At 41.6% G+C, this 26,153-nt stretch overlaps 2 protein-coding genes across 4 annotated transcripts in view; both read left to right on the plus strand.

Moving 5' to 3' along the window:
* The window catches only part of LOC109069392 (NACHT, LRR and PYD domains-containing protein 12-like), a 121,517-nt gene continuing 95,364 nt past the window's right edge, over positions 1–26,153 (plus strand). For 2 of the 3 annotated variants that reach the window (XM_042737613.1, XM_042737612.1), the window contains exons 1-2: positions 6–245; positions 2,088–2,213. In XM_042737613.1, coding sequence (XP_042593547.1) covers positions 196–245; positions 2,088–2,213 — 176 coding nt within the window. In that variant the 5' untranslated portion in view covers positions 6–195. Of the gene's footprint in view, positions 246–2,087; positions 2,214–26,153 lie in introns of all 3 variants that reach the window. The other variant, XM_042737614.1, reaches the window with a different exon arrangement.
* LOC109078474 (NACHT, LRR and PYD domains-containing protein 3-like) overlaps positions 2,461–26,153 on the plus strand; it is a 33,526-nt gene continuing 9,833 nt past the window's right edge. The window contains exons 1-4 of the mRNA XM_042737615.1: positions 2,461–2,849; positions 3,002–4,795; positions 8,343–8,513; positions 14,186–14,356. Coding sequence (XP_042593549.1) covers positions 2,707–2,849; positions 3,002–4,795; positions 8,343–8,513; positions 14,186–14,356 — 2,279 coding nt within the window. The 5' untranslated portion in view covers positions 2,461–2,706. The remainder of the gene's footprint in view (positions 2,850–3,001; positions 4,796–8,342; positions 8,514–14,185; positions 14,357–26,153) is intronic.

Consider the following 26,153-nt stretch of genomic DNA (forward strand, 5'->3'; position numbering starts at 1 on the left):
TTTTAAGTTTATGAAGTGCTTTCGTTGCTGTTTCGTGTTGTCGGTGGTTGATTTTAACATTTGTGTTCACATAAGACTAAGATTGTGTGTTTGAGTGACCGCTGTTTCTGGACTCTCAGGAACCGTTCAGCTGAATGATTAGTTTGTCATTTCCACACAGTGACAGAGTAAGTGCTGGAGATCTCACTCTTCATCATGAATCACACACAAACACCCCGAGATCAGGATTTCTCTCCAGGATGCAGGTACTTTCCAGACATATTAACAATAAAAACGGCAAATCTTAAAGAAATCACTTATTTAAAGACAGACATCAGAAAATTCACTTATTGCTATTTCGATTTTATTATAACACAAATAATATAAAATTGTGATTTTTTTTTTTATTTATGTTAAAAAACGTGACATTTAATTTCTTGATTATGCTTTTTTTATGTTAAAAAGTAAATGTAGAATATGACACAACAGGCTTTTGAGGAAGGTTTATTTGTCTATCTCTCAATAATCACAGAATTGCAATGAAATGCATACATTAGCAATAAAAACCTGATGTATGAAATATCATGCTAAACAAAAACACATGCAAACTATATATATTTTGTACATTTTTAAACACGTTTGCATATGTGTTTTTGTTGAGTAGTTTATTTCATAGATACAGATACACGTATACGTGTGTGTATATACACATGCCTGAAAAATAATCCATGTCTTGTTACTCAATTAAACTGACTATTGCTAACTACATGAATAATGATTAAATGATTGACAATAAATCATTGTTTAAGAGTTTGAAGTATTGAACTGATTTTCTGAAATAGGCTACAAAGTCTAAAGCAGGGTGTCAAACTCAGTTCCTGGAGCACCACACTGCTGCAGAGTTTAGCTCTAACTATTATTAAACACACCTGATCCAACTAAACAGGTTCTTCAGGCTTATCTGAGAACTAGATGGTATGTGTGTTATGCTGCGTTCAAGTCCTCCTGGGACATTCATATTTACGAGTTGAAAAGTCATAATTACGATGTCAGGTGTGTTCAAGTCACTTTGATCGGAACAACTTTTCTACATAAAATTCAACTTTTTTTTTTTTTAATTCTACATCTACAAAATTATGAATAAATAATGTACTTTTTGTTTGCTTTTTTTCTGTTTTAATTCAATTTATGAAGGTGATATAAACTGAATCATTGCATATTCATTGGTAATTATACAAAAATATAATATTTTGTATATGTAACTTTTAGTTATAGTTTACATTACAAAAAATAATAATTTTAATTAATTTCAGCTAATTTACCATCAGTACAGACGCTGCGTTCATTGCATCCAACATGTTTTCCTACTGACATGTCCTCAACTCAGAAACCCTTGGCTTAAAGAAGATTGAGTTTCCACTCGTAATTTATTTAATTTTATTTATATATAAAAGGGCGACGTATCCCATGAGATACAAACATTTACAGGCAGATTATGAAAAATGTGAAAATTGAAATCATATTAACATAAACATAATAAGCTAACACTTTTTACAACCACTTTTTAAAAAATGGAAGTCTCCTGCAAATATGTGAGATAATACATCAACTTTTATATGAGTGTGAGTATTTTCCCACAACAGATGGCCATGATGTTTTTAAATACTGCTTGTCAGTAAAACAAAGAATGTATGAACACAGTCACCAGATCTAAATATTCACAACAAACACTCTTTCACCATGTTTTTTTTTTTCATGTTAAGTTAAAATGAGAATTTTATTTAAAACAATAAGATCATAGAACCTCCTTATGAAGGTATTTTTTTTTATGTTTTTAATTTTTCCTTTAATAAAATGAATGTCTTCGTTAAATCTGTTCATCAGAAGAGATCAGATCCAGAGCTGTGTGTCATATTTATATTGTGTTTCTGTTTTATATTAGGTGTTCATGTTATTATGGTATTAATTTTAGTTATTATGGCAGAAAGTCTGTGAAATAACTTTAGTTTATGGTTTCTGTAATCAACAGAACATTGATGATTTTTTTTTTTTTTTTTTTTATGATATGTTGTTATTATTAATGTAGTTCAAAGGATTCTCTGTTATAGTTCAGTTTATCAGAAGAAATCAGAAGCAGAGCCCAGCTGTGTGTCTGTGAGGAGTGATGAATCTTTGCCTCATCCAGTTAATTTTATGAAGACTGACGAGTCTAGAGGTCATCCTCAAAATCTCAGGTACAATATTTTATTAATAGATTGAATTGAAATGATTATTATGGTGTTTCATCACGTGAATATTTCATGATTTCATCTGATATTTTAACATTTGCTCACACACTCTCTGTTATAGTTCGGTTCATCAGAAGAGATCAGAAGCAGAGCCCAGCTGTGTGTCTATGAGGAGTGATACTTATTTGCCTCGTCCAATTAATTTTAAGAGTGATGACACAAGGTTTAACCTCAAGTATGAAATTGTTATGTAAAAGATATGTTTATAGTTATGATATGTTTAATTAAACTGCCATAATTATACATCACTATAATAACTAAATATGAGCAGAAGTCTGGTTAGGAAATACAGTAAATCTAATGACAACGACCAGATATAGAGCACAGAGTAGAATTGTTTATTTATTTCAATTTATTTCAATGGTATTTTTTTTTTTTTTTTACAGTTTTGATCTTGAGCAGGTGTGTTTTTAATAAAGTCACATCTGTTATTAAGGTAATGAGAAAAATGTCACCAATGTCAGAGTGTTTGATTCTTGATTCAAGGTCAATCCGGCAACACAGATCAGTAACAAAACACTTCCGTAAGAGATATGATGAGTCTATGAATCAACCACAACACAGCACGTATCCTGGTGTGAGGTAAACATTACTCAAATACATCATTAATAACTGACACATTTCATAAACTCTACGATATGTTCAGTGTCTCATAACACAGAAAACAAAAATATGTTTTGCCCCTGTATATTTACCTCTGTAACTCTGTAATAATGTGGTGTTTTAATTTCCAGACATGAAGTCCTCAACTCGTTCAGATCAAATCTGAAGCAGACGTTTGGGCGTCTGTATGAGGGAACAGAGATGCAGAGAAACCCTACACTCCTGAATGAGATCTACACAGAGCTCTACATCACAGAGAGTGAGAGTGGAGAGATCAGTAATGAGCATGAGGTGAGACAGATTGAGACACAGTCCAGGAGAGCAGCAACAGAGGACACAGCCATCAAATGCAGTGACATCTTTAGACCTTTACCTGGACAAGACAAAGCCATCAGAACTGTGCTGACAAAGGGAGTCGCTGGCATTGGAAAAACAGTCTCTGTGCAGAAGTTGATCCTGGACTGGGCTGAAGGGAAAGAGAATCACGACGTCCAGCTCATATTTCCACTTCCTTTCAGAGAAATCAATCTGATGAAGGACAAAACACTCAGTCTTTCAGATCTTCTTTATGTGTTTTTCCCTGAAACTAAAGAAATGGAAATATCCAGAGATAAATATAAAGTGTTGTTCATCTTTGATGGTCTGGATGAGTGTCGTCTGTCTCTGGACTTTAAGAGTGATGTGAAACTGTGTAATATATCTGAATCAGCCTCAGTGGACGAGCTGCTGATGAACCTCATTGTGGGGAATCTGCTTCCCTCTGCTCTCATCTGGATCACCTCCAGACCAGCAGCAGCTGATCTCGTCCCCTCTGAGTGTGTCCATCGAGTGACAGAGGTACGAGGCTTCAATGAGCCACAGAAGGAGGAATACTTCAGGAAGAGAATCAGTGATCAGAGTCTGGCCGACAGGATCATCTCACACCTGAAGTCATCAAGGAGCCTCTTCATCATGTGCCACATCCCAGTGTTCTGCTGGATCTCAGCCGCTGTTCTGGAGAAGATGTTGAGTGAAGCAGAGAGTGGAGAGATTCCCAAGACTCTCACTCAAATGTACACACGCTTCCTGATCCTTCAGACCAACATCAAACATGAGAAGGACTATGAGAAGAAGGTGACAGATGAAGACATGATCCTCAAACTGGGGAAAGTGGCTTTTCAGCAGCTTGTGAAAGGAAACCTGATCTTCTATGAGGAAGACCTGAGAGAGTGTGGCATTGATGTGAGAGAAGCATCAGTGTACTCAGGATTGTGCACTCAGATCTTCAGAGAGCAGTTGGGCTTGTATCAGGGGAAAGTCTTCTGCTTTGTTCATCTGAGCATTCAGGAACATCTAGCAGCTCTATATGTGCACCTCTCCTGTACAAACCACAACAGAAATGTGTTTGAGCCAATCACCAAACAGAGTTTATGGTCTAAATCGAAGGACTTGTTTCAGCATGTTTCATTATCTGAGCTGAATGAGATGGTTGTGAATGTTGTTTTGTTTGTTATATGTGGTCTTATTGTTTTTTTAGTGTGGTTTATTATGGGTTTGTCAGTAAAGTCTCATCAGATTCTCCTACAACGAATAATGAAGCTGAAAAGCAGCAGCTCTGACAGCAATGAGAAAACAGTTGAGTACATCAAGAAGAAGATCAGGACCATTGACTCTCCAGAGAAATCCATCAATCTGTTCCACTGTCTGAATGAACTGGGTGATCGTTCACTAGTGGAGGAAATACAACAGTATCTGAAATCTGGAAGAATAAAGGAAGCTAAACTCTCTTCATCTCAGTGGTCAGCTTTAGTTTTTGTGTTGTTGACATCAGAAGATGAATTGAAGGAGTTTCGCCTTGATAAATTTGTTAAAGGAAAGAATAATCCTGAAAATATGGAAGTTCTTCAGAAGTTGCTGCCTGTGATTAAAGAATCCAGATCCGTTCAGTAAGTATCAATGAGAACAATCACTTCACTGTTAAAACATGAAGAATATCAAAGTTAAAATCTTCAGTGCTGTAGCTATTATTTTAGACATTTTGATGTTTTCAATACAGAGACACTGTAAAAGATTTCTTCAGGCATTCAAACAAAGTCAGAAAAGTCACAAATAAATAATTCAGGTTTTCAAATTAATTTTTTTTTTAATTAACATGCAAAAGGAATTTAAGTTTTTCTCATCTGGCATAAAATGCCAAGCAGAAATCAAGAACAACCAAACAAGTGGAGAAGCAGCTCATATATACAGCTGCTCAAATCTCCTCAAATCTGATGAATCAGTTACTGGAGCAAAACAGCAGCTTACTTGAACACACACTGTCCAGCATGTGGATTATTTTTAAACATGTTAAACCAGTTAGAAGTTGAATTAAATTAATTTCATTTTTACTCAACTGCATTATGATTACATACAATTAAAAATTTTCACAATTAATAGATAAATGTTGATTTAATCCTGTCTTTAAAAATTTTGTGTCAATTTGCCCATGAAACTTGCATGCCCATGAAATGCATGTGCAGTTTTTTCCCTCATGGTTTGAATTGATTTAATTGTATTGAAATTGCAAGTTGTTCATTGCAGTAAGTTGTTTGTTTGTTTTTTGATAGCTGTTTGGTAGTGTTTCACATGCATGATTTTCATCTCTCTACAGGTTGAGTGATTGTGGCGTCACAGATAAAGTTTGTGCTGCTCTGACTTCAGCTCTGAGATCAAACCCCTCACACCTGAGAGAACTGGATCTGTCTAAGAATAAACTAAGAGATTCTAGTATGAAGCTGCTCTCTGATGTACTACAGGAACATCACTGTAAACTGGAGAAACTGTGGTAAGATCTCTCTGATAGTCACACATGTCTTTGTTTTCAGTAAAACATCCTTTAATTGTCAAATCTAAGAATGAATTCCACAGCCTTCAGTAAACAGGATCCTCACTGTAAACTGGAGACACTGTGGTAAGATCATATATGACTCTCACATGAAGCACATTTAAAGTAAATATGAAGGGTTCAGCCTCATCTTTTCAGTATTAAAATAAACAGCATTGCAAAAGTCATTGGTTCTGATGTTCACTGTAGTTTATATGTACAGTAGAGGATATCTGCATTTGTTACAGAAGAAATTACATGAATACCATCAAGTGAAATTATATTTGTATATCTCTGTGTGTGGAGCTGATAATCACTCTTTCACAATCAACTAAATACAGACTAATTAATTATAAAGAAAAATTAAATAAAAAATAAATATGAAAAAAAGATAAACTAGGTTAGTGGACAAGTCAGCAGCTAATGTTATTCAAAAAAATCAGTGCACAATCATTTTATAAATATAAATATATAGTGAAAAAACATTGTTTAGTGGGGAACAAATAAAAGTGTAGCACTAAATCTGGTGAAATGTTGCACGTTGCTTTTTGTATTGTTATAAAATCCATTCATGAAAAACAATATATTTATATATAAACATATACTATAAAATGAAAAGACATTTCTTTTAAATTTATAGCGCATTATACGTGTAGTCAACAACATATGATGATAGAACAAAACAAATACATTGCAGCACAAAGCACTTACAGAAGGAGCATCCGGTCACAGAATGATGCACTTGAAGCAGTCGATGTACGCAGCACTTCACATTAAAAAGTTCAAAGCACAAAGATAAGAGATATTGATGTGTAGTGTATTATATCTGTGCAACAGTTTATTTTCTTTGAACAGATTTAAATTTCAGTTACTGTGCACCTTAAAAACAATTTATAGTCTTTTCTACTGCCATGTTTTGTTCTAACAGACATCTGGTATCAAGTAACATGATTTAGAAACAACAATAAACTCCAGCGAGATAAAGTTATTTTATGCAAAACCATAGACTAGGGTTGGAAATCGTTAGAAATGTTCTGGTTCGGGTTCTGCCTAACGGTTCCGGTTCCATTAAAATCATTAAACAACTATTAAAAAAATAGTGGTAAGGAAAAATGCACAATACTCAACTACTCAATGCTCAATACTGTTTATTACTTACTGCCAACTTAATTCAAAGTTTGGCAATGTCAAAATTCAACATATATTACAGTATACAGATCTTCATAAGTAGGCTTGGGTATAGTGAGATATTTTCTGGTTCTGATTCTGGTTCCATTTAAATGAACTATTATTATGTTTTGTACTATTTTACCTTGAATGTAGTGTTGCTGGAAGGTAGTAAGTAATGTTGAGTAATGCTAGTCCATCAATCAGCATGTGCTTCAAAGTTGATGTTTTTTACACCATCAATAACATTTTGCTTTTCAAGCAGGAATAAGCTGGTTGGCTAAACAGTCCCTCGAGGGCTGAGACACTTGTTCATTTCCCTAAATTAATGAAATATAAACTGTTATACTTATAACCATGTATACACACTCCATAAAGCCCCTATTTTACAAATAATAATGCAGTCAGGAGATGCTGTGATGCAATGAGTGGTTTCCACATTTTTCCACCTGTACACTAAATAATCTATCCCTCATACTTGCATGACAATAGCAGTCTATTTATTCAGTGGTCCAAGTTGAAGTCAGTATGTATATTAATGACAATATGGGGCAAATTTAATGTAATTAATGGCAGCAGGTGCTGCGCGCCGTTGGTACATGTACAGTCAGACAAAACAACGTGCACAGTTATCAAAGATGCGAGTGCACTTATAGTCGTAGAAAACATGTGTTCTGCAGTTAAAGACGCGATGCGACGCGTCTGTGGAGTGCGCGTTATTAGAAACAATGTGCTCAGTAATTAAAGAGGCAGGGCAGCGTTTCTGTTATTTGGTTTGTGACATCCTTTACGGGAAACGCCAGAACCGTTTTCGGAACTGAAATTTAGAAATTGCTCACGGTTCTGGTTCTTTTTAAAAAAAACAGAACTGGTTCTACATAAGAACCGGTTTTCGGTTCCCAACCCTACCATAGGCATTTACCTACAAATCAAGTATAATAATGGGAACACTGAATGATCTCTGAGAGAGTTTTATCAAGCTGACTGTAGTAACGAATGTGACCAGGGTTTGAATGCTGAATGATGACTGACAGCTGCAGCGGAGAATAGAGTTTATGTGAAATTTAAGGACTTATATTCAACTGTACCTCACATTAAGCTATCTTATGTCTTCAGAACACATGGAATATAGTGCATGAAAACTTTATTGTGCTTTAAAATGTTTTTGTGCAGCTTAACAGTAACACAGAATAGTATAAGAACAATATCAGATTTGGACAGGCCCTGTCTGACTGATACCTGATCCGGCAGAAAATAGCAGTATGAGTATCAAAATTGGTGGTCCTCTACTCTAAACAATGTTAATAATGTTAAAAGATTTTTAACACAGGGGTCTTTAAATACTGCATGTTAAATTGAGATGTTTTATGATCATGTTTTGTGTTCGACTTCAATTAATAATGGATTCACTGCTAAACTGATCTGATCTGAGAGAGTGAAGAGTGTGTCATTGTTCTCTACAGGTTGAGAGATTGTGGTGTCACAGATGAAGGTTGTGCTGCTCTGACTTCAGCTCTGAGATCAAACCCCTCACACCTGAGAGAACTGGATCTGTCTGAGAATAAACTAAGAGATTCAGTGAAGCTGCTTTCTGAAGTACTACAGGATCCTCGCTGTAAACTGGAGATACTGTGGTAAGATCATATATGACTCACACATGAAGCACATTTAAAGTAAATATGAAGGGTTCAGCCTTATTAAAATAAACAGCACTGCAAAAGTCATTGGTTCTGATGTTCACTGTAGTTTATATGTACAGTAGAGGATATCTGCATTTGTTACAGAAGCAATTACATGAATACCATCAAGTGAAAAATCCAACTGAAGATAAAAACAAAACAATATTAATAACACAGAACGGTTTCAAGTTCTCACAAACAGAAACTATCTGTATGCATTTCTGTCAACTTCATTCACTGCACAATGTAATAGAGAATAGAAGAAGAAGAGATACTCCAATCAGATTTTTTGGCCTCAAATACACTGATTCTGACACCGGGGTTCAGTATTATCTGATACAGATACAGATCCTGATCCGATACCAGTGCAGGTTTTATTCTTTTAAATCCATGTAGAATTTGTATTTCTCTGTGTGTGGAGCTGATAATCACTCTTTCACAATCAACTTAATACAGGCTTATTAATAATAAAGAAAAAAAATATGATAAACTGGTTTAGTGGATAATTCAGAAGCTAATGTTAATTAAAAAAATTAAAATCAGTTCACAATAATTTTGTAAATCTAAATATATAGTGAAAAAACATTATTTAGTGGGGAACAAATAAAAGTGTAGCACTAAATCTGATAAAATGTTGCATGTTGCTTTTTGTATTGTTATAAAATCCATTCTTGAAAAACGTCTCAGGTTACGAATGTAACCATGGTTCCCTGAGTAGGGAACGAGACACTGCGTCCTCTAGGGGTCGCTATGGGGAACACCTCGTCGTGACCCGTGTCTGAAGCATACAAATGAAAAAAAACACCAACGAGTTGGCCGGCGACAGCCTCTGACGTCACTACCGGTGCGACTATAAAACAGGCACCGGGAAACACGTCATTCACTTCTTCGTCTGAAGCTTGCGTCCGAAGCATGGCAGGGAGCTAGAGGACGCAGTGTCTCGTTACCTACTAAGGGAACCATGGTTACATTCGTAACCTGAGACGTTCCCTTTCAAGGTAACTTCGAACTGCGTCCTCTAGGGGTCGCTATGGGGAACAGTATACCCACGGCACCATGCTGAGGGGAGTGCAGGCCAGAATCATGGCGAACACTAAGTACCAACTCTACCATTTCAATGGGAGTTGCCCCCGGGACTTTAGACGGCTGTCTGTGACAATACCCCTTACGGCCAAAGGCCTAAGCTACATACCCAACTTAATTGTTAGGGCCTCGGCCCGGTGGTAGAGCTAAAGGCTTGGAATCAGGAAAGATTCCTTTAAAGGGATACAGCTAGGAACCTAGCATTTTATACTAAGTCTAGCCTGTCACACAGGGGCTACAGCTTGCTTCCTCAAAAGCTTGCTGAAGGAGCTGTCTCAACAGATCTCCAGTAGCAACACCCTGTTTAGATAGGTATCCGAAGATACATGGGTGGAGTGGCGCCCAAGATGAACGGGGCTTTTACCAGCTCAAGAAAGGGCACGAAGCAACCGCGCGAAGCCCTCACCATATAGGAATTTAGAAAGAACGCAGAGCACTAGCGTGCGAACTTACCACAGTGTGGATTTCAGAAAGTGTGCAAAGACTTCACGTGCACACTTACCATATCATGGATTTTCAAATACTGTTCTAAGGAAGGGCTCTCGTGGCACTCTGATAGAGCAGCTCATAGATGGAATGGTGCATCTCAAAAAAGTATGTTTGAGAGTCATCAACTCGATCTGTGGAAATAATACTGGAGCGCTCTGGGAAAAACAGTGAACTCAGTCTCATATGAGAGGAGAACTCCTGAATACAGAGAAGCACGCTCATAGGCGACCCTTCTTGGAAAAGGGGAGCGCTGCTAAACTACCACGAGAATCGCCCGAATAGCCCTTCATGTTGAGGGAAGCGATGCTTGAGGTGTAGAAACAAATACACACTGGCTGAATGGAGCCCAAGGAACCAATGTCTAATCATCTCAAGAAAGGGAACGAGGCGGAGCGCGTAACCCTTACCATACAGGATTTCAGAAAGTGCGCAGAGTCTTGCGTGCACACTTACCAATACGTGGATTTTTAGAAAGTGCGCAAAGTGTTCACGTGCACACTGACCACCATGTGGCTTTCAGAAAGTACACAGAGCTTAGCGTGTGTACCTACAGGTTCCTAAGCATCGCAGAGGCGCTGAACCGCACGGGAGAGGCAAGCTCGAATTTTATAAACCTCTAGCGAGGGGAGCATCACCTGAGGCAGCATATACAAGAAGACTTCTGTAACTGCCACCTTCACTTCCCGCTGGATGCGACAGCACCTAAGCGGCCAGGAGACCCCTCAGGGTGACCTGGCCGGACATCCATGAAATTCCCTGCAGTGCCAGGCCTGATGATCAAGGAGGCTTCTGCAGAAACCTGTGATCTCAGCCGCCTAATACTGGAACATGAAGCCAGATGGCTGGTGCTGACGAGTGTTTAGTAAATACTGTAACTGAGCACTGCAAAGGAAACTCACAGTTTATTAGTAGACACATAACCACCAGCAATTTACACATAAGTATATACAGAAAGGGTTATTTTTATACTCCCACCCTCCTGCGCTGGAGCCCCGCTCAAGGGGCGCCTCCTTTTAGTCCGGACCATCAGTAAGGTGGTTGCTATGAACATAGGACCAGCCAAAAACATTATAGGTCCAGCATAGGAGACCGTTATGCGTTAGAGGTTTCCACCTAACCTCGATCAGGTGGAGAGCTGGTGGTTACAGGGGAATTAGGCAGGGGAGGATAAAAGCAGAAGTTAAAAATCCCTAAAGGGAACGAGTAGATACCTCAGTATCACTCTGACTCAGACGAGAACGCTGCCTCGTCTGGATCACATCCCTTAGGTTCTGCTTACCCCCTTGTGACCCACAATTCCTCTTAACCCTGCCCGCAGGTGGGGGAGGAGCGTGAGTCGCGACACTAGCCTTCTGTGCCCGTCTTTGATCCTCAGATCGAGACAGGCCAGGACCCCTATGTTGTTCGGGCTCAGACCTTGACCTTCGTGGAACGAAGGATCTGAAAGCAACGGAGTGCGCCTTCGTCTCCCCGAACTTCTCGATCACCGTTTCAACGGAAATAACGAAAAGTTCAGAAGGCGAAACCTGAGCATCGAGAAGAAAGCCTTTTCTTTCTTCCCGATGTCTGCCAGGTTCATCCACAGATGTCTCTCCGCCACCACCATGGCCGCCATAGTCCTGCGCTTGGCAGAGGCGGCCTGCCTGGTAGCCCGGAGAGAGGCCTGTGGTGCGGCGGCGCAGCTCGGCTACCTGATCAGGAAAAAGGCCTTTGCCTCTATCCAGGTCTTTCAGCAGATCAGTCTGATATGCTTGAAGCATTTATTTTGTAATAAAGCCACAGCCTGACCTGCTGCTGCATATGCCTTGCCATTTAAGCAAGATGCATTTCTTGAAGGGGCTTAGATGGCAAGGAGGGAGATTAAGAGAGGATGTCTCCCCCGCAGAATGAAAGCTCTTTCTGCAGGGGGCATCCTCTCATAGCCGTTTTCGCGCATCGCCTCGATGTCGGCAAAACTCTTATGCTGAAACCGATGGATGCGAGAAGAAAACGGCCTCTTTCATTTCCTTTCGATCTCTGTATGGAGATCAGGCAGAAATGGAAGGATCACCTGAGCTGGAGGGTTATGGTCGGAAAGATAACGCTCATCGAGGCGCGATCCATAAACTCCAACAGCTCTACATACGCAGGGCAGGAGAATTGAGAAGGCTAAGCCTCAGCTTCTTCACCATCCTCAAATATCTCCTGCTTTTTCTGGGTAAAAAAACCCAGCAGAGCACTAACCTCAGTATCAGAAAGTGTTAAAGATATAACATCATCCTCCCGAGGCTCTCTCTCGTCCGCCGCCATTTTGAGCGCGAAAGGGAAAGTCCCTCTTTAAACCATTCAGACAGATCCACCTGAAATTCTCACGAGCTCACTCTCCTCCGTGCCTCAGCAACGGCGGGTCCTGAACCGCGGGAAGCAGATGGCTGCATGTTCCTTTTTTTTTTTTTTTTTTTGGAAAGAGAGACGAACGAGAGCGGAGCTTTTTTTCTTGAAAAAATGCTCGCAATGCACGCAGATTGCCTCCTCAAAGACATCGCGTGCGTGCTCTTTACCCAAACAAATCACGTAAAGATCGTGTGTGTCATCAGGTGTCAAATAACACCGACACGGATGCATACATTGTCTAAACGCTTGCTAGTAGTCGCCATGATAGACAGAGAAAGAGCGCTCTTACCGGTTCTTTCAGATGCACGCTTCAAACAAAACAGTCAGTGAAGACGAAGAAGATGAATGACGTGTTTCCCGGTGCCTGTTTTATAGTCGCACCGGTAGTGACGTCAGAGGCTGTCGCCGGCCAACTCGTTGGTGTTTTTTCATTTGTATGCTTCAGACACGGGTCACGACAAGGTGTTCCCCATAGCGACCCCTAGAGGACGCAGTTCGAAGTTCCCTTGAAAGGGAACAATATATTTATATATAAACATATAGTATAAAATGAAAAAACATTTCTTTTAAATGTATAGCGCATTATACGTGTAGTCAACAACATATGATGGATAGAACAAAACAAATACATTGCAGCACAAAGCACTTACAGAATGAGCATCCGGTGCACAGAATGATGCACTTGAAGCAGTCGGCTTAACAGTAACACAGAATAGTTTATGAACAATATCAGATTTGGACAGGCCCTGTTTGACTGATACCTAATCCGGCAGAAAATGGCAGTATGAGTATCGAAATTGGTGCTTCCCTACTGTAAAAACTGTTAAGAGATTTTTAACACGGGTCTTTGATTACGGCATGTTAAATTTAGATGTTTTATGATCATGTTTTGTGTTTGACCTCAATTAATAATGGATTCACAGCTAAACTAATCTGATCTGAGAGCGTGAAGAGTGTGTCATTGTTCTCTACAGGTTGAGTAAGTGTGGCATCACAGATGAAGGTTGTGCTGCTCTGACTTCTGCTCTGAGATCAAACCCCTCACACCTGAGAGAACTGGATCTGTCTGAGAATAAACTAGATTCAGTGAAGCTGCTTTCTGAAGTACTACAGGATCCTCACTGTAAACTGAAAAAACTGTGGTAAGATCTCTCTGATAGTCACACATTTCTTTGTCCTCAGTAAAACATCCTTTAATATCAATTCTAAGAATAAAATCAACAATGTTCAGTAAAAACACAATATTTCAGCAGAAATGACTATGATTAAGTTAATTTTATTCATTTCCATTCTATACCATTACATGCTTTGCTTATGATAGTTTGATCAATAATGAACTTTCAGATAACATGTAAAATAGTAATCCAGAGTCTCTGTGACTTACTGCAGGATGAATATCTCAGAGGTTTAGAGCTGAACAGACAAGAGTCTGAATGTGTTTAGTTTTAACTCAGTATTACACTGATCAATATCTCACATTCAGCTCTGTGTGTCTGTTCAGTCCTGAAGCACATGACAGTTTCAAACAGCAGCATTGAGCATCAACATCTAAATCTCTTTCTATCAGCAGCAGTTTGTGGCAATGCTTGTCATTATATCTCCTCTCCTGCTCTGAGACCAGAGTCAATAACAAACTACACACACTTCAACTACAATTAACACTGTGTCATTGTTCTCTACAGGTTGAGTAAGTGTGGTGTCACAGATGAAGATTGTGCTGCTCTGGCTTCAGCTCTGAGATCAAACCCCTCACACCTGAGAGAACTGAGTCTGTCTGAGAATAAACTAAGAGATTCAGTGAAGCTGCTTTCTGATGTACTACAGGATCCTCACTGTAAACTGGAGAAACTGTGGTAAGATCATGTATCACTCGCACATGAAGCACATTTAAAGTAAATATAAAGGGTTCCGCCTCAGCTTTTAGTATTAAAATAAACAGCATTGCAAAAGTCATAAGCCCCTTTCACATAGTAATACCAGTAAATTGCCGTAAAATTACCAGAACGACTTTACCGGTAAATACAAAAATGGGCTGTTCACACAGGCAACGACATTCCGTCTTTTTTCCGGAAAAGCACCATTCACACATCCATTCCAAAATACTGGTAAATTCTGTGACATCATTAACCTCTTAACAGCTGCGCTTGTATTTGTAAACATTGAGGGGTATATGTGGTCAGTGTTTTTGTTGATGGTTTCATTTTTGTTTCAAACTTTCGCATTAATGCAGCTGCTTTTGTCACAGAGACATCTTAATAGATGACTACAAACCAAAATACTGAACTATAGGAGAATTGTTTTTTCGCTAGCATCCGAAGGCAGTGGTGCTAACGTTATCTGTAAACAGTAATGGCTGGACCCCCAAATACCTTGACAAAAGTCATAATAGGTCCAAGAAATTCTTCCACTATCACTTTGTTTGGAATGGTTGTTTATTTTCAGATATTTAAGGCACAATGTTTTCAGTTTACTGATGACCTGACATTTTGTCCTGTGAATGCCTTGCTCTCTGAGACGGTTATTTTATCATACGTTACTGCATCACTAACAGTTCCTCTCAGATGACAACAAATTTCTTCATCCGCATGGATAAGGAGAAGCGCTTTAATTTCACTGTCGCTCCAGTTGGATGACATTTCTTTTATTTTCGTAAACAGTCCGGATTGAATGCGTCATCTGCGTCAGATTGTTATGATTGGCCCAGAGTAGAGTAGAGTGGCCTCATCACAGCGTTCTGAACTCGTACGTGCTCATACCGGTAATTTTCCTTCTGCGTTCACACACCGCAGAATTCCAGCAATTTACTGGTAATGCTACAAGTTCTCATTCTGGTAAATTGCCGGAACAAATTTACCGGTATTTTTTAAAAGATCCTGTTCACACATGATCTCTTTACGGCAATTTACTGGTAATTTTCCGGAAAAGTCTGTATGTGTGAAAGGGGCTATTGTTTCTGATGTTCACTGTAGTTTAATTCAGGGCTTAAAAACGAAAAAAAATTCAATCGGTTCACTCCGAGCAGAATCAATATTTTATTGTTTCTGTTCCTGCGTTCCTCTGATACCGTTCCGAAACCGGTTCGGGTGGAGAAATACCGGTTAATAACGTTATTTTTTAAAAACAATTTTCTTTGCCTATAATTTGCCTAATAATAATAATAATAATAACAAAGAACCTTTTCCTTTCCGAAAACTTTGGAACGTGTCACAATGAACCGTAATTTAGCACATTTTTTTCATTTCGTTAATCTGTCAATATGATTTAAGTGAAATATATTTAGTGTATATGCCTATATTCCTTTTTATGTAAGCCCATAGTTTTTCTGTTTTCTCCATTCACATAAGCGCTGTATGTGCGTGTGATCTGTTGAATTCATCTTACACTATCCTCAGATAAACTCTAAGGGCGGTGCATTGCTATTGTGACTTACCTATGATGAATTCATAGCTGTGCAGGCATTTCACTCGTTGGCTTCAGCGTCACATTTGCATAGGCCATACAATTTCAAATATTATATGGAACGATAAAATAACATTATTAACCGGTTAATGGCCATTTCAAATTTTCGATTCTCTTTGGAACTATAAAATTTTATTTTGTTTCTGTTTCTGGTTCTGTTCCTGTCAAAACTTCGTTCGTTTCCGTTTTCGTCCCTTGAACCAGTTCAGAGCCCTGGTTTATATGTACAGTAGAGGATATCTACATTTGTTACAGAAGCAATAACATGAATACCATCAAGTGAAAAATTCAACTGAAGATAAACAAAATACAATATTATTAACACAGAAAGGTTTCAATTCTTACAAACAGAAAGTGTCTGTATGCATTTCTGTCAACTTCATTCACTGCACAATGAACTAGAGATGCTCTAGAATCTGTCTTTTCTGTCTCCAATACTGATTCTGACACTGGGGTTCAGTATTATCTGATACAGCTCCTGATCTGATACCAGTGCAGTTTTTTTCTTTTAAACCAATGTAGATTTTGTATATCTCTGTGTGGAACTGATAATCATTCTTTCACAACCAACTAAATACAGACTAATTAATTATAAAGAAAAATAAATAAATATGAAAAAAAAAAATTATGATAAACCATGTTAGTGGATAATTCAGCAGCTAATGTTATTCAGAAAAATCATTGCACAATAATTTTATAAATCTAAATATATAGTGGAAAAAAAAACATTATTTAGTGGGGAACAAATAAAGGTGTAGCACTAAATCTGATAAAATATTGCATGTTGCTATTTGTATTGTTATAGAATCCATTCATGAAAAACGTCTCAGGTTATGAATGTAACCATGGTTCCCTGAGTAGGGAACGAGACACTGCATCCTCTAGGGGTCGCTGTGGGGAACACCTCGTCGTGACCCGTGTCTGAAGCATACATTGAAAAAACACCAACGAGTTGGCCGGCGACAGCCTCTGACGTCACTACCGGCACGACTATAAACAGGCACCGGGAGAACACGTCATTCACTTCTTTGTCTGAAGCTTGCGTCCGAAGCATGGCAGGGAGGTAGAGGACGCAGTGTCTTGGTCCCTACTCAGGGAACCATGGTTACATTCGTAACCTGAGACGTTCCCTTACAAGGGAACTTCGAACTGCGTCCTCTAGGGGTCGCTATGGGGAACAGTATACCCACGCCGCCATGCTGAGGGGAGTGCAGGACAGAATCATGGCGAACACTAAGTACCAACTCTACCATTTCCATGGGAGTTGCCCCTGGGATGTTAAAGGCCGTGTTGCATGGTTAATTTTTCAACGAATTTGTGCAATTTGCTTGTTGGTAATGAACATTTAAACTGTTATCCATTGTATTTTATGTTGTTGGGTATCACAAAATGGAATAAAATACGAAAAAGTAGGTACTATCTTATAGCGGTTTGCAACGATTCTCCTTTCCCTATGTTTTTGTTTATTTAAAATTCTTTGGGGAGAGAATTTACCAAAGCCCGCCTTGAGAGCGACTAGAGAGAAGAGTCGTAGACGAGAGTATTCAGATAGCGCAGATTATAGATAAACAGATAAATACATAGATATAGATAGATAGACAGACAGATAGATCGATAGATAGATATCGACCAACAGCGACCAAACGCACTCACTTCCCTACAGCACCAGCCAAACATAGCGACCGACACGCGGCTACGTTTGCAACAACATTTTCACCGGAGGAAGAGATAAACGCTTAGAAACGCCCATACAGCTAGCATGATGCCTTCTATTTCTAGATGCCAAAGACAAAGTTTACCAGTACGACACTATGACAAAGGTTACTGGTACTTATCTGAACTAACGTCATGATCACTGCCACTAGATATAAAGAAAATGTTTATTTTTCACTCGGTGCTATCCAATGACAGTAAAAAAAATATATATATGTGTGTGTCGTTATTGTGCACTGCTGCTCGTAGACTAGCTCCAGTGCTCATTGCTGCGTTGCTAAATGATAGCAACTCACCAGGACACTTCACCAACTCTCCACTCATTCTCCTTGGACCATGCATTTAATTGGCTTTGTCGGCCATCAGTTCCTGGCAATTCCTCATTTGCCCTCTCACGTCTGGCTGGTTCAAAGTTATAGGGCTGCGGGCCATCATGCATTTGTTTGGTTTTGACGGCTATCAGTTATTGGAGTTTTTATGCAACGTTACATTGTCCTAAAATCGTTTTTTCAACGTGTACCACTTGCATAAACTGCGTCCGTAGGCAGTATTATCCGTAGGGGCTGTCATTGTTGTTTCGCGTCCTGTGTGACGTCGGAACTGGGAGTACATTGATCTAGTAGAGTTCACGGGTGGGAAGTCACGGGTTTGACTGCCGTTCCAGTGCACTTTCACGAGTTTAAGGTTGGAAAAAGGAACACGGGTTACGGGTTGCCTGGAACGCGCATCATACTAGGCTGAGGCTACCTTTCCTCCACTTCTCCCCAATGTGACGTCATCACCGAATTGCGTGAAAAAAAAAACCCTTAATACCAAAAACGTAAAAAACTGGTCTTTAAGGCCATTTTTGAGACATTTTAAAAATGATATACATATCTTGAGTGATTTATGTACCCATTAATCGACAGTGGTGGTTAACCTGCAACATGGGCTTTAAGAATTGATTGTTTTTTGTAACCATTTATAGACAGTGGTGTTTGATATGTAATATGGTTTTTTGTTAGGGCCTCGGCCCTGGGTAGAGCTGAAGGCTTGGAATCAGAAAAGATTCCCTTAAAGGGATACGGCTAAGAACCTAGCATTCTATACTAAGTCTTGCCTGTCACACAGGGGCTACCACTTGGTTTCGCATAAGCTTGCTGAAGGAGCTGTCTCAACAGATCTTTAGTTGCAACACCCTGTTTAGATAGGTATCCGAGGATACATAGGTGGATTGGTGCCCAAGATGAACAGGGCTTTTATCAACTCAAGAAAGGGAACGAAGCAACCGCGCGAAGCCCTCACCATATAGGATTTTAGAAAGAGCGCAGAATACTAGCGTGTGAACTTACCACAGCGTGGATTTCAGAAATTGTGCAAAGACTTCACGTGCACACTTACGATAGCATGGATTTTCAAATACTGTTCTAAGGAGGGACTCTCTTTCTACAGGGGGCATCTTCTCATAGCCGTTTTCGCACATCGCCTCAATGTCGGCACAACTCTTATGCCGAAACCGATGGATGCATGAAGAAAACGGCCTCTTTCATTTATTTTCGATCTCTGTATGGAGATCAGGCAGAAATGGAAGGCTCACCTGAGCTAAAGGGCTATGGTCAAAAAGATAACGCTCATCGGGTCGGCCTCACGGCATCACCTTGTTAGCGCACTTTCATGGCAAGTCCAACCTTGCCGTGGCGCGATCCATAACCTCCAACAGCTCTACATACACAGGGCAGGAGAATTGAGAAGGCTCAGTCTCAGGGCAGGAGAATTGAGAAGGCTCAGCCTCAGCTTCTTCACCATCCTCAAATATCTCCCTGCTTTTCCTGGGTAAAAACCCAGCAGAGCACTAACCTCAGTATCAGAAAGTGTTTAAGATATAACACACTCATCCTCCATAGGCTCTCTCTCATCCGCCGCGTTAGGTCGAGCGCGAAAGGGAAAGTCCCTCTCTAAACCATTCAGACAGATCCACCTGAAATTCTCACAAGCTCATTCTCCTCCATGCCTCAGCAGCGGCGAGTCCTTAACCACGGGAAGCAGATGGCTGCTTTTTTTCCTTTTTTTTCCTCGGAAAGAGAGATGAACGAGAGCGGAGCTTTTTCATTGAAAAAACGCTCACAATGCACGCAGATTGCTTGCTCAAAGACATTGCGTGCATGCTCTTCACCCAAACAAATGACGCAAAGATTGTGTGTGTCATCGGGTGTCAAATAACGCCGACACGGATGCACACATTGTCTAATCGCTTGCTAGTGGTTGCTATGATAGACAGAGAAAGAACACTCTTACCAGTTCTTTCAGATGCACGCTTCAAACAGAACAGTCAGTGAAGACGAAGAAGAGGATGACGTGTTTTCCCGGTGCCTGTTTATAGTCACGCTGGTAGTGACGTCAGAGGCTGTCGCCGGCCAACTCATTGGTGTTTTTTCAATGTATGCTTCAGACACGAGTCACGACGAGGTGTTCCCCATAGCGACCCCTAGAGGACGCAGTTCGAAGTTCCCTTGAAAGGGAACAGTACATTTATATATAAACACATACTATACTATACGTGTAGCCAACAACACATGATGGATAGGACAAAACAAATACATGAAAGTGAAAGTTGTGACATTTGCCAAGTATGGTAACCCATACTCGGAATTGGTGCTCTGCATTTAACCCATCCAAGTGCACACCCGGAGCAGTGGGCAGCTATATCCAGCGCCCGGGGAGCAACTGGGGGTTCAGTGCCTTGCTCAAGGGCACTTCAGCCATGGGTATTGAGCATGGAAGAGAGCGCTGTTCATTCACTCCCCACCCACCTACAACTCCTGCCAGCACCAAGACTCAGGGCTGCGACCTTCTGGTTACAAGTCCAATTAGGCCACAGCTGCCCCCGACTGTACATTGATATGATGCACTTGAAGCAGTCGATGTACGCAGCACTTCACATTAAAAAGTTCAAAGCACAAAGGAAAGAGATACTGATGTGTAGTGTATTATATCTGTGCAATAGTTTATTTTCGTTTAAAAGATTTAAATTTCAGTTATTGTGCACCTTAAAAACAATGTATAGTCTTTTCTACTCCCATGTTTTGTTCTAACAGATATCCGGTATCAAGTAACATGATTTATAAACAACAATAAACTCCAGCGAGATAAAGTTATTTTATGCAAAATCAAGGCCTAGGGTTGGAAATCGTTAGAACTTATTTTGGTTCTAGTTCTGCCTAACGGTTCCGGTTCCGGTTCCAGTTCCATTAAAATCATTAAACATTAAAAATTATTTAAAAAAATAATGGTAAGGAAAAATGCACAATTCTCAACTACTCAATGCTCAATACTGTTTATTACATACTGTCAACTTAATTTAAAGGTTGGCAATCTCAAAATTCAACATATATTACAGTATACGGATCTTGATAAGTAGGGTTGGGTATAGTGAGAAATTTTCTGGTTGTGATTCTGGTTCCATTTAAATAAATATTTTGTTTTTAACTATTTAACTTTCATAGAATGTAGTGTTGCTGGAAGGTAGTAAGGAATGTTGAGTAATGCTAGTCCATCAATCAACATATGCTTCAAAGTTGATGTTTTTTACACTATCAATAACATTTTGCTTTTCAAGCAGGAATAAGCTGGTCGGCCAAATTGTCTCTTGAAGGCTAAGACACTTGTTCATTTCCCTAAATTAATGAAATATAAACTGTTATACTTATGACCACATATACACACACTCCATAAAGCCCCTATTTTACAAATAATAATGCAGTCAGGAGATGCTGTGATGCAATGAGTGGTTTCCACATTTTTCCACCTGTACACTTAATAATCTAACCCTCATACTTGCATAACAATAGCAGTCTATTTATTTAGTGGTCCAAATTGAAGTCAGTATGTATATTAATGACAATATGAGACAAATATAATGTAACTTAGTGGTGGCAGGTGCTGCGTGTTGCCTGTGCATGTACAGTCAGACAAAACGTTCCCGGTTACTTAGCTGTAACCTTGTTCCCTGAGAAGAAGCGGAACGAGATGCTGCGCTGCTCACCGCATTGGGAAACGTCTTGTTCGTGACCAGCTTTGAATAATGTGTGTAACACGTCGATAGAATTGACCCGGCGGTAATATAGCCTCGGTTGATGACGTCATCGGAGCGCGCCCGCAACACGGGGCTATGAATAGATAAGCCACAGGGTGCATCAACAGGACATTTTGTCTGAAGAGCAGTCCTGGGACACATTTCAGTACGGCAACACAGCGCAGCATCTCGTTCCGCTTTCTCAGGGAACAAGGTTACAGCTAAGTAAGTAACCGGGAACGTTCCCTTTCGAAAGCTTCAGTCGATGCTGCGCTGCTCAGCGCATTGGGAACAAGAATACCCACGCCGCCGTGCTTGAAAATGTCTGGACCCCTAAGGTTGTGCAGGTGTGCTACCAAACCACAAGAAGGCCTCATACATTAGCTTGTGATGTTGACTCAAGGACATGAGAGCCCGGAGTAGCATGGACATCCAAACTATAAAATCTTATGAATGTGTGCGGAGAGGACAACCTGCCGCATCACAAACCTGTTGTAAGGGGGCACCCCTTGCTAAAGCACTAGAGCAGTCGACCCCCCTTGTGGAGTGACCTCTGAGACCTATAGGCGAAGCTTGACCGCGCACCTCATAAGCCAAAGCAATAGCATCCCTGACCCAGTGAGACATGGTCTGCCTGGTGGCAGCTGCTCCTCTGTTACCACCACCATAACAGACGAACAGTTGCTCCGACTTACGCCACTGGCTAGTGCGGTGGACGTAAGTCTGAAGAGCACGGACTGGACACAGTCTATAAGATTTCTCCTGCTCCGGCGTTGTGAACGGCGGAGGGCAGAAGGCCTCTAGAATGACCGGATGTACAGCCGCAAAACGGAACCTTAGGCAGGTAATCAGGATGAGGATGCAGAATCACCTTTTCACGCTCCCTGGGGCAAAGTCTAAGCATGATGGTGAGATAGACAAGAGCCTGCATATCCCCAATTCTCTTCAAAGAAGTTATTGCCATGAGAAAAATCATTTTTAGAGTTAGAAGTCTATGAGACGCTGACTCTAAAGGTTCAAAGGGGGTTTCAACCAGACCCTCGAGAACTATAGCTAAGTCCCAAGAAGGCATCTTGGTTTTTACTGTAGGCCTCAGTCGTCTGGCCCCACCGAAGAAAGCGAGAGAGCAGAGGGTGTCTCCCGAGTGGCATCCCATCAATCAAGGCGTGGTCAGCTGAAAGAGCGGCCACATAAACCTTAAGAGTAGCAGGGCATGTGCCTGTTGACAATTTCTCTTGCATGAAGTCCAGAACTGAAGCAATATGGCAGTTGACTGAATCTACATTATGTACCACACACCACCTGTCAAAGACACCCCATTTACTGGCATAACTCTGTCTGGTGGAGGAAGCCCTAGCACTAAGAATGGTATCAATAACACCCGGCGAAAGCCCTGTGTTCCTCAGCTGGTACCCTTCAGGGGCCAAAAATGAAGATTCCACAGGTCGGGCCTGGGATGGAATATCGTGCCCCCGGCCTGTGACAGAAGGTCCCTCCTCTCCAGAATCGCCCATGGTGAGCCGTCTAGGAGAGATATTATCTCCGAGAACCATACCCTGTTCGGCCAACATGGCGCTATCAGCAAGAGGCAAGACCCTTGTTGACGAACTCTGGCTAGGACTCCCGGGAGCAGAGAAACTGGAGGAAACGCATACAGGCGCATTTTGGGCCATGTGTGCGCCATCGCATCCAGACCCAGGGGGGCTGGGTGACTCAGAGAGAAGTAGAGGGGACATTGCGCTGTCTGATGGAAGGCGAAGAGGTCCACCTCTGCTTCGTAAAATTTTTCCCAAATCTGTTTCACTACCTCTGGGTGGAGTTTCCATTCCTCTGTCGGTAGTGTCTGTCTGGACAGTAAATCCGCTCCCACATTCATACGCCCCGGAATGTAAACTGCCCTGAGTGACAGGAGCTTTTTCCTGGGACCAAAGAAAAATCTGCCTCGCTATCTTGTTCAGATTGCGTGAGCGCAGACCCCCTTGGTGATTTATATACGATGGACTGTTGCTGTGTTGTCCACCCGTACTAGGACACGACAGCCTCTCAAATGATGGAGGAAATATTTCAGAGCCAGAAATACGGCCATCAGCTCAAGGCAATTGATGTGCCAATCGAGCTGATGACCCCCCCCCCCATTCCCCTTGAGCTGGGTGGCCATCCAAGACTGCTCCCCAGCCCATCAGGGAGGCATCTGTCGTTAGCAGTCTGCGACGACACGGTGGCCCCTAGAGTGGGACCCAAGGCAAGGAACCGGGGTCTGAGCCACAGAGATAGTGTACGAAGCGGCGCGTCACTTTTATTTGCCTTTGAGGATTGGCTCTCGGATGAAATTCTCTGGCTTTTAGCCACAACTGAAATGGTCTCATGTGTAACAGCCCCAAAGGAATCACCGTGGATGCTGAAGCCATGAAACCTAACATCTTTTGATCCTGGCCTAGCCTGACCTTGCTCATGGTCTGCTGAATGGTCTCGATCCAAGCGGGAGACAGTTGTGCCCGCATCGTGATCGAATCCCAAACGATCCCGAGATAAGTCAGCTCTCTGGGCCGGACAGATGGGAAACACTCTACTCGGTGTTGAGTCTCAACCCCAGAGAAACTAGATGAGCTAACACGATGTCCCTGTGTTGTAGCATCATCTCTCACGATTGTGCCAGTATCAGCCAATCGTCGATATAATTCAAAATGTGAATGCCCTGGAGTTGTAATGGAGCCAGCGCTGCATCCATGCATTTTGTGTACGTGCAGGGTGATAAGGCTAGGCCGAAAGGAAGAACCCGAAACTGGTGTGCTTCGCCCCCGAAAGTGAACCTCAGGAATTTTCCTGTGTTGTGGCAAAATTTCTATATGAAAATATGCGTCCTTCAGATCGATCGTGATGAACCAATCGCGATGCCGAATTTGCGACACGACCGTCTTGACGGTTAACATCTTGAACTTGAGTGCCCTGATTGTACGTTTAAGCCTCGAAGATCCAAGATTGGACGCACTCCCCCACCCTTTTTGGGAACTAGGAAGTATCTGCTGTAATAGCCCGACTCTCTCCGTGGAAGAGGAACATGTTCTATGGCCTCTTTGCCCAGAAGAGTTTGTAGCTCTTGAGACAGTACCTGCATCAGCTCCGGTTTCACGGAAGTGGAGACCACGCCGTTAAAAACGTGGAGGATGACGAATAAATTGGATACTGTATCCTATCCGTACTGTGCTCAACACCCACGCAGAAATGCCCGGCAGAAGTTTCCACGTTGCCATACTCTCTTGAGAGTGGTACCAATTTCAATACTTCCTTTTGAGGGAATGATGTTTAGATGTTCCGTGTCCTGAATGACGGCAGGAAGCACTGGAACATCTAATATCTCGCTGGAAACCCCACGCCCCCCGAGGCACAAGAAGCGGCGGGGATGGAGGGGTTTTGTGAGGGTAACGGGGCGGGGCGAAAAGCTCTCGAGCGCGCACCACCCCGTGAGGGACTACCCCCACCAGCACGGGCGCCAGAGCGTCAGGACTTCTTTCTACTTATCAATGAAAGTCCTGAGGTCTGGCTTGGGAGGTTGCTGAGCACGGCGAACCTGTCCCCAATCCCTACGAGGGGGAACACGGTCCGCCACACTCTGCTTCTTAACCTCCCTGGTTTTTGAAGGACTGGGGCAAGGCTGGGTGGCTGATGGCCCCTCCCCTTGAGTGCGGCGAGGAAGAAACTGAACGAATGCTTCTTCATGTTTCTTTACTTCCCTAAACCTGTCGACGACCGTATTAACCGAATCGCCAAACAGGCCAGATGGAGAGATAGGAGAGTCTAAAAGAAACAAACGTTCCTTCTCTTTAATGCCCGTCAAATTAAGCCACAGATGCTTCTCCGTGCTGACTAAAGCTGACATCGACCGGCCAATGGCACGAGCCGTCTGCTTGGTCGCCCGGAGAGACAAATCTGTGGCCCGACGAAGCTCAGCGAATGCTTCCCTGTCGATTGTACTGCCCACACTCAAGTCCTTCAACAGGTCAGCCTGGTATGCCTGTAACACTGCCATAGTGTGCAGCGCAGCACCAGCCTGACCTGCAGCTTGGTAAGCTTTACCCACTAGCGATGATGTTATTTTACAAGGTTTACTGGGGAGAGTAGGTTTCTTAACCAAGGATTCAGATTTAGGTGAGAGATAGCTCGCAACCGACTCTTTAACCCTAGGCATCTCCGAATACCCCCGCGACTTTGCATCCACGATAGTTGAAAAAGTCAACGTCGAGGGCACAAAGATGCGGGAAGTATACGGTTTGCTCCATGACTTCGACAGTTCATCATGAAGGTCCTCGAAAAAGGGGAGAGACTGATGTTGCGAGATCACGAGAGTGGATGCGTGGATCTGGTGACACCGTAAGCGAAAGGGACGGGCCCGTCGCTCGCTCATCACGCAGACCCGCACGAGAGAGCCC

This window comes from Cyprinus carpio, chromosome B13, assembly GCF_018340385.1.
Source record: "Cyprinus carpio isolate SPL01 chromosome B13, ASM1834038v1, whole genome shotgun sequence".
NCBI classification, from domain to species: domain Eukaryota; kingdom Metazoa; phylum Chordata; class Actinopteri; order Cypriniformes; family Cyprinidae; genus Cyprinus; species Cyprinus carpio.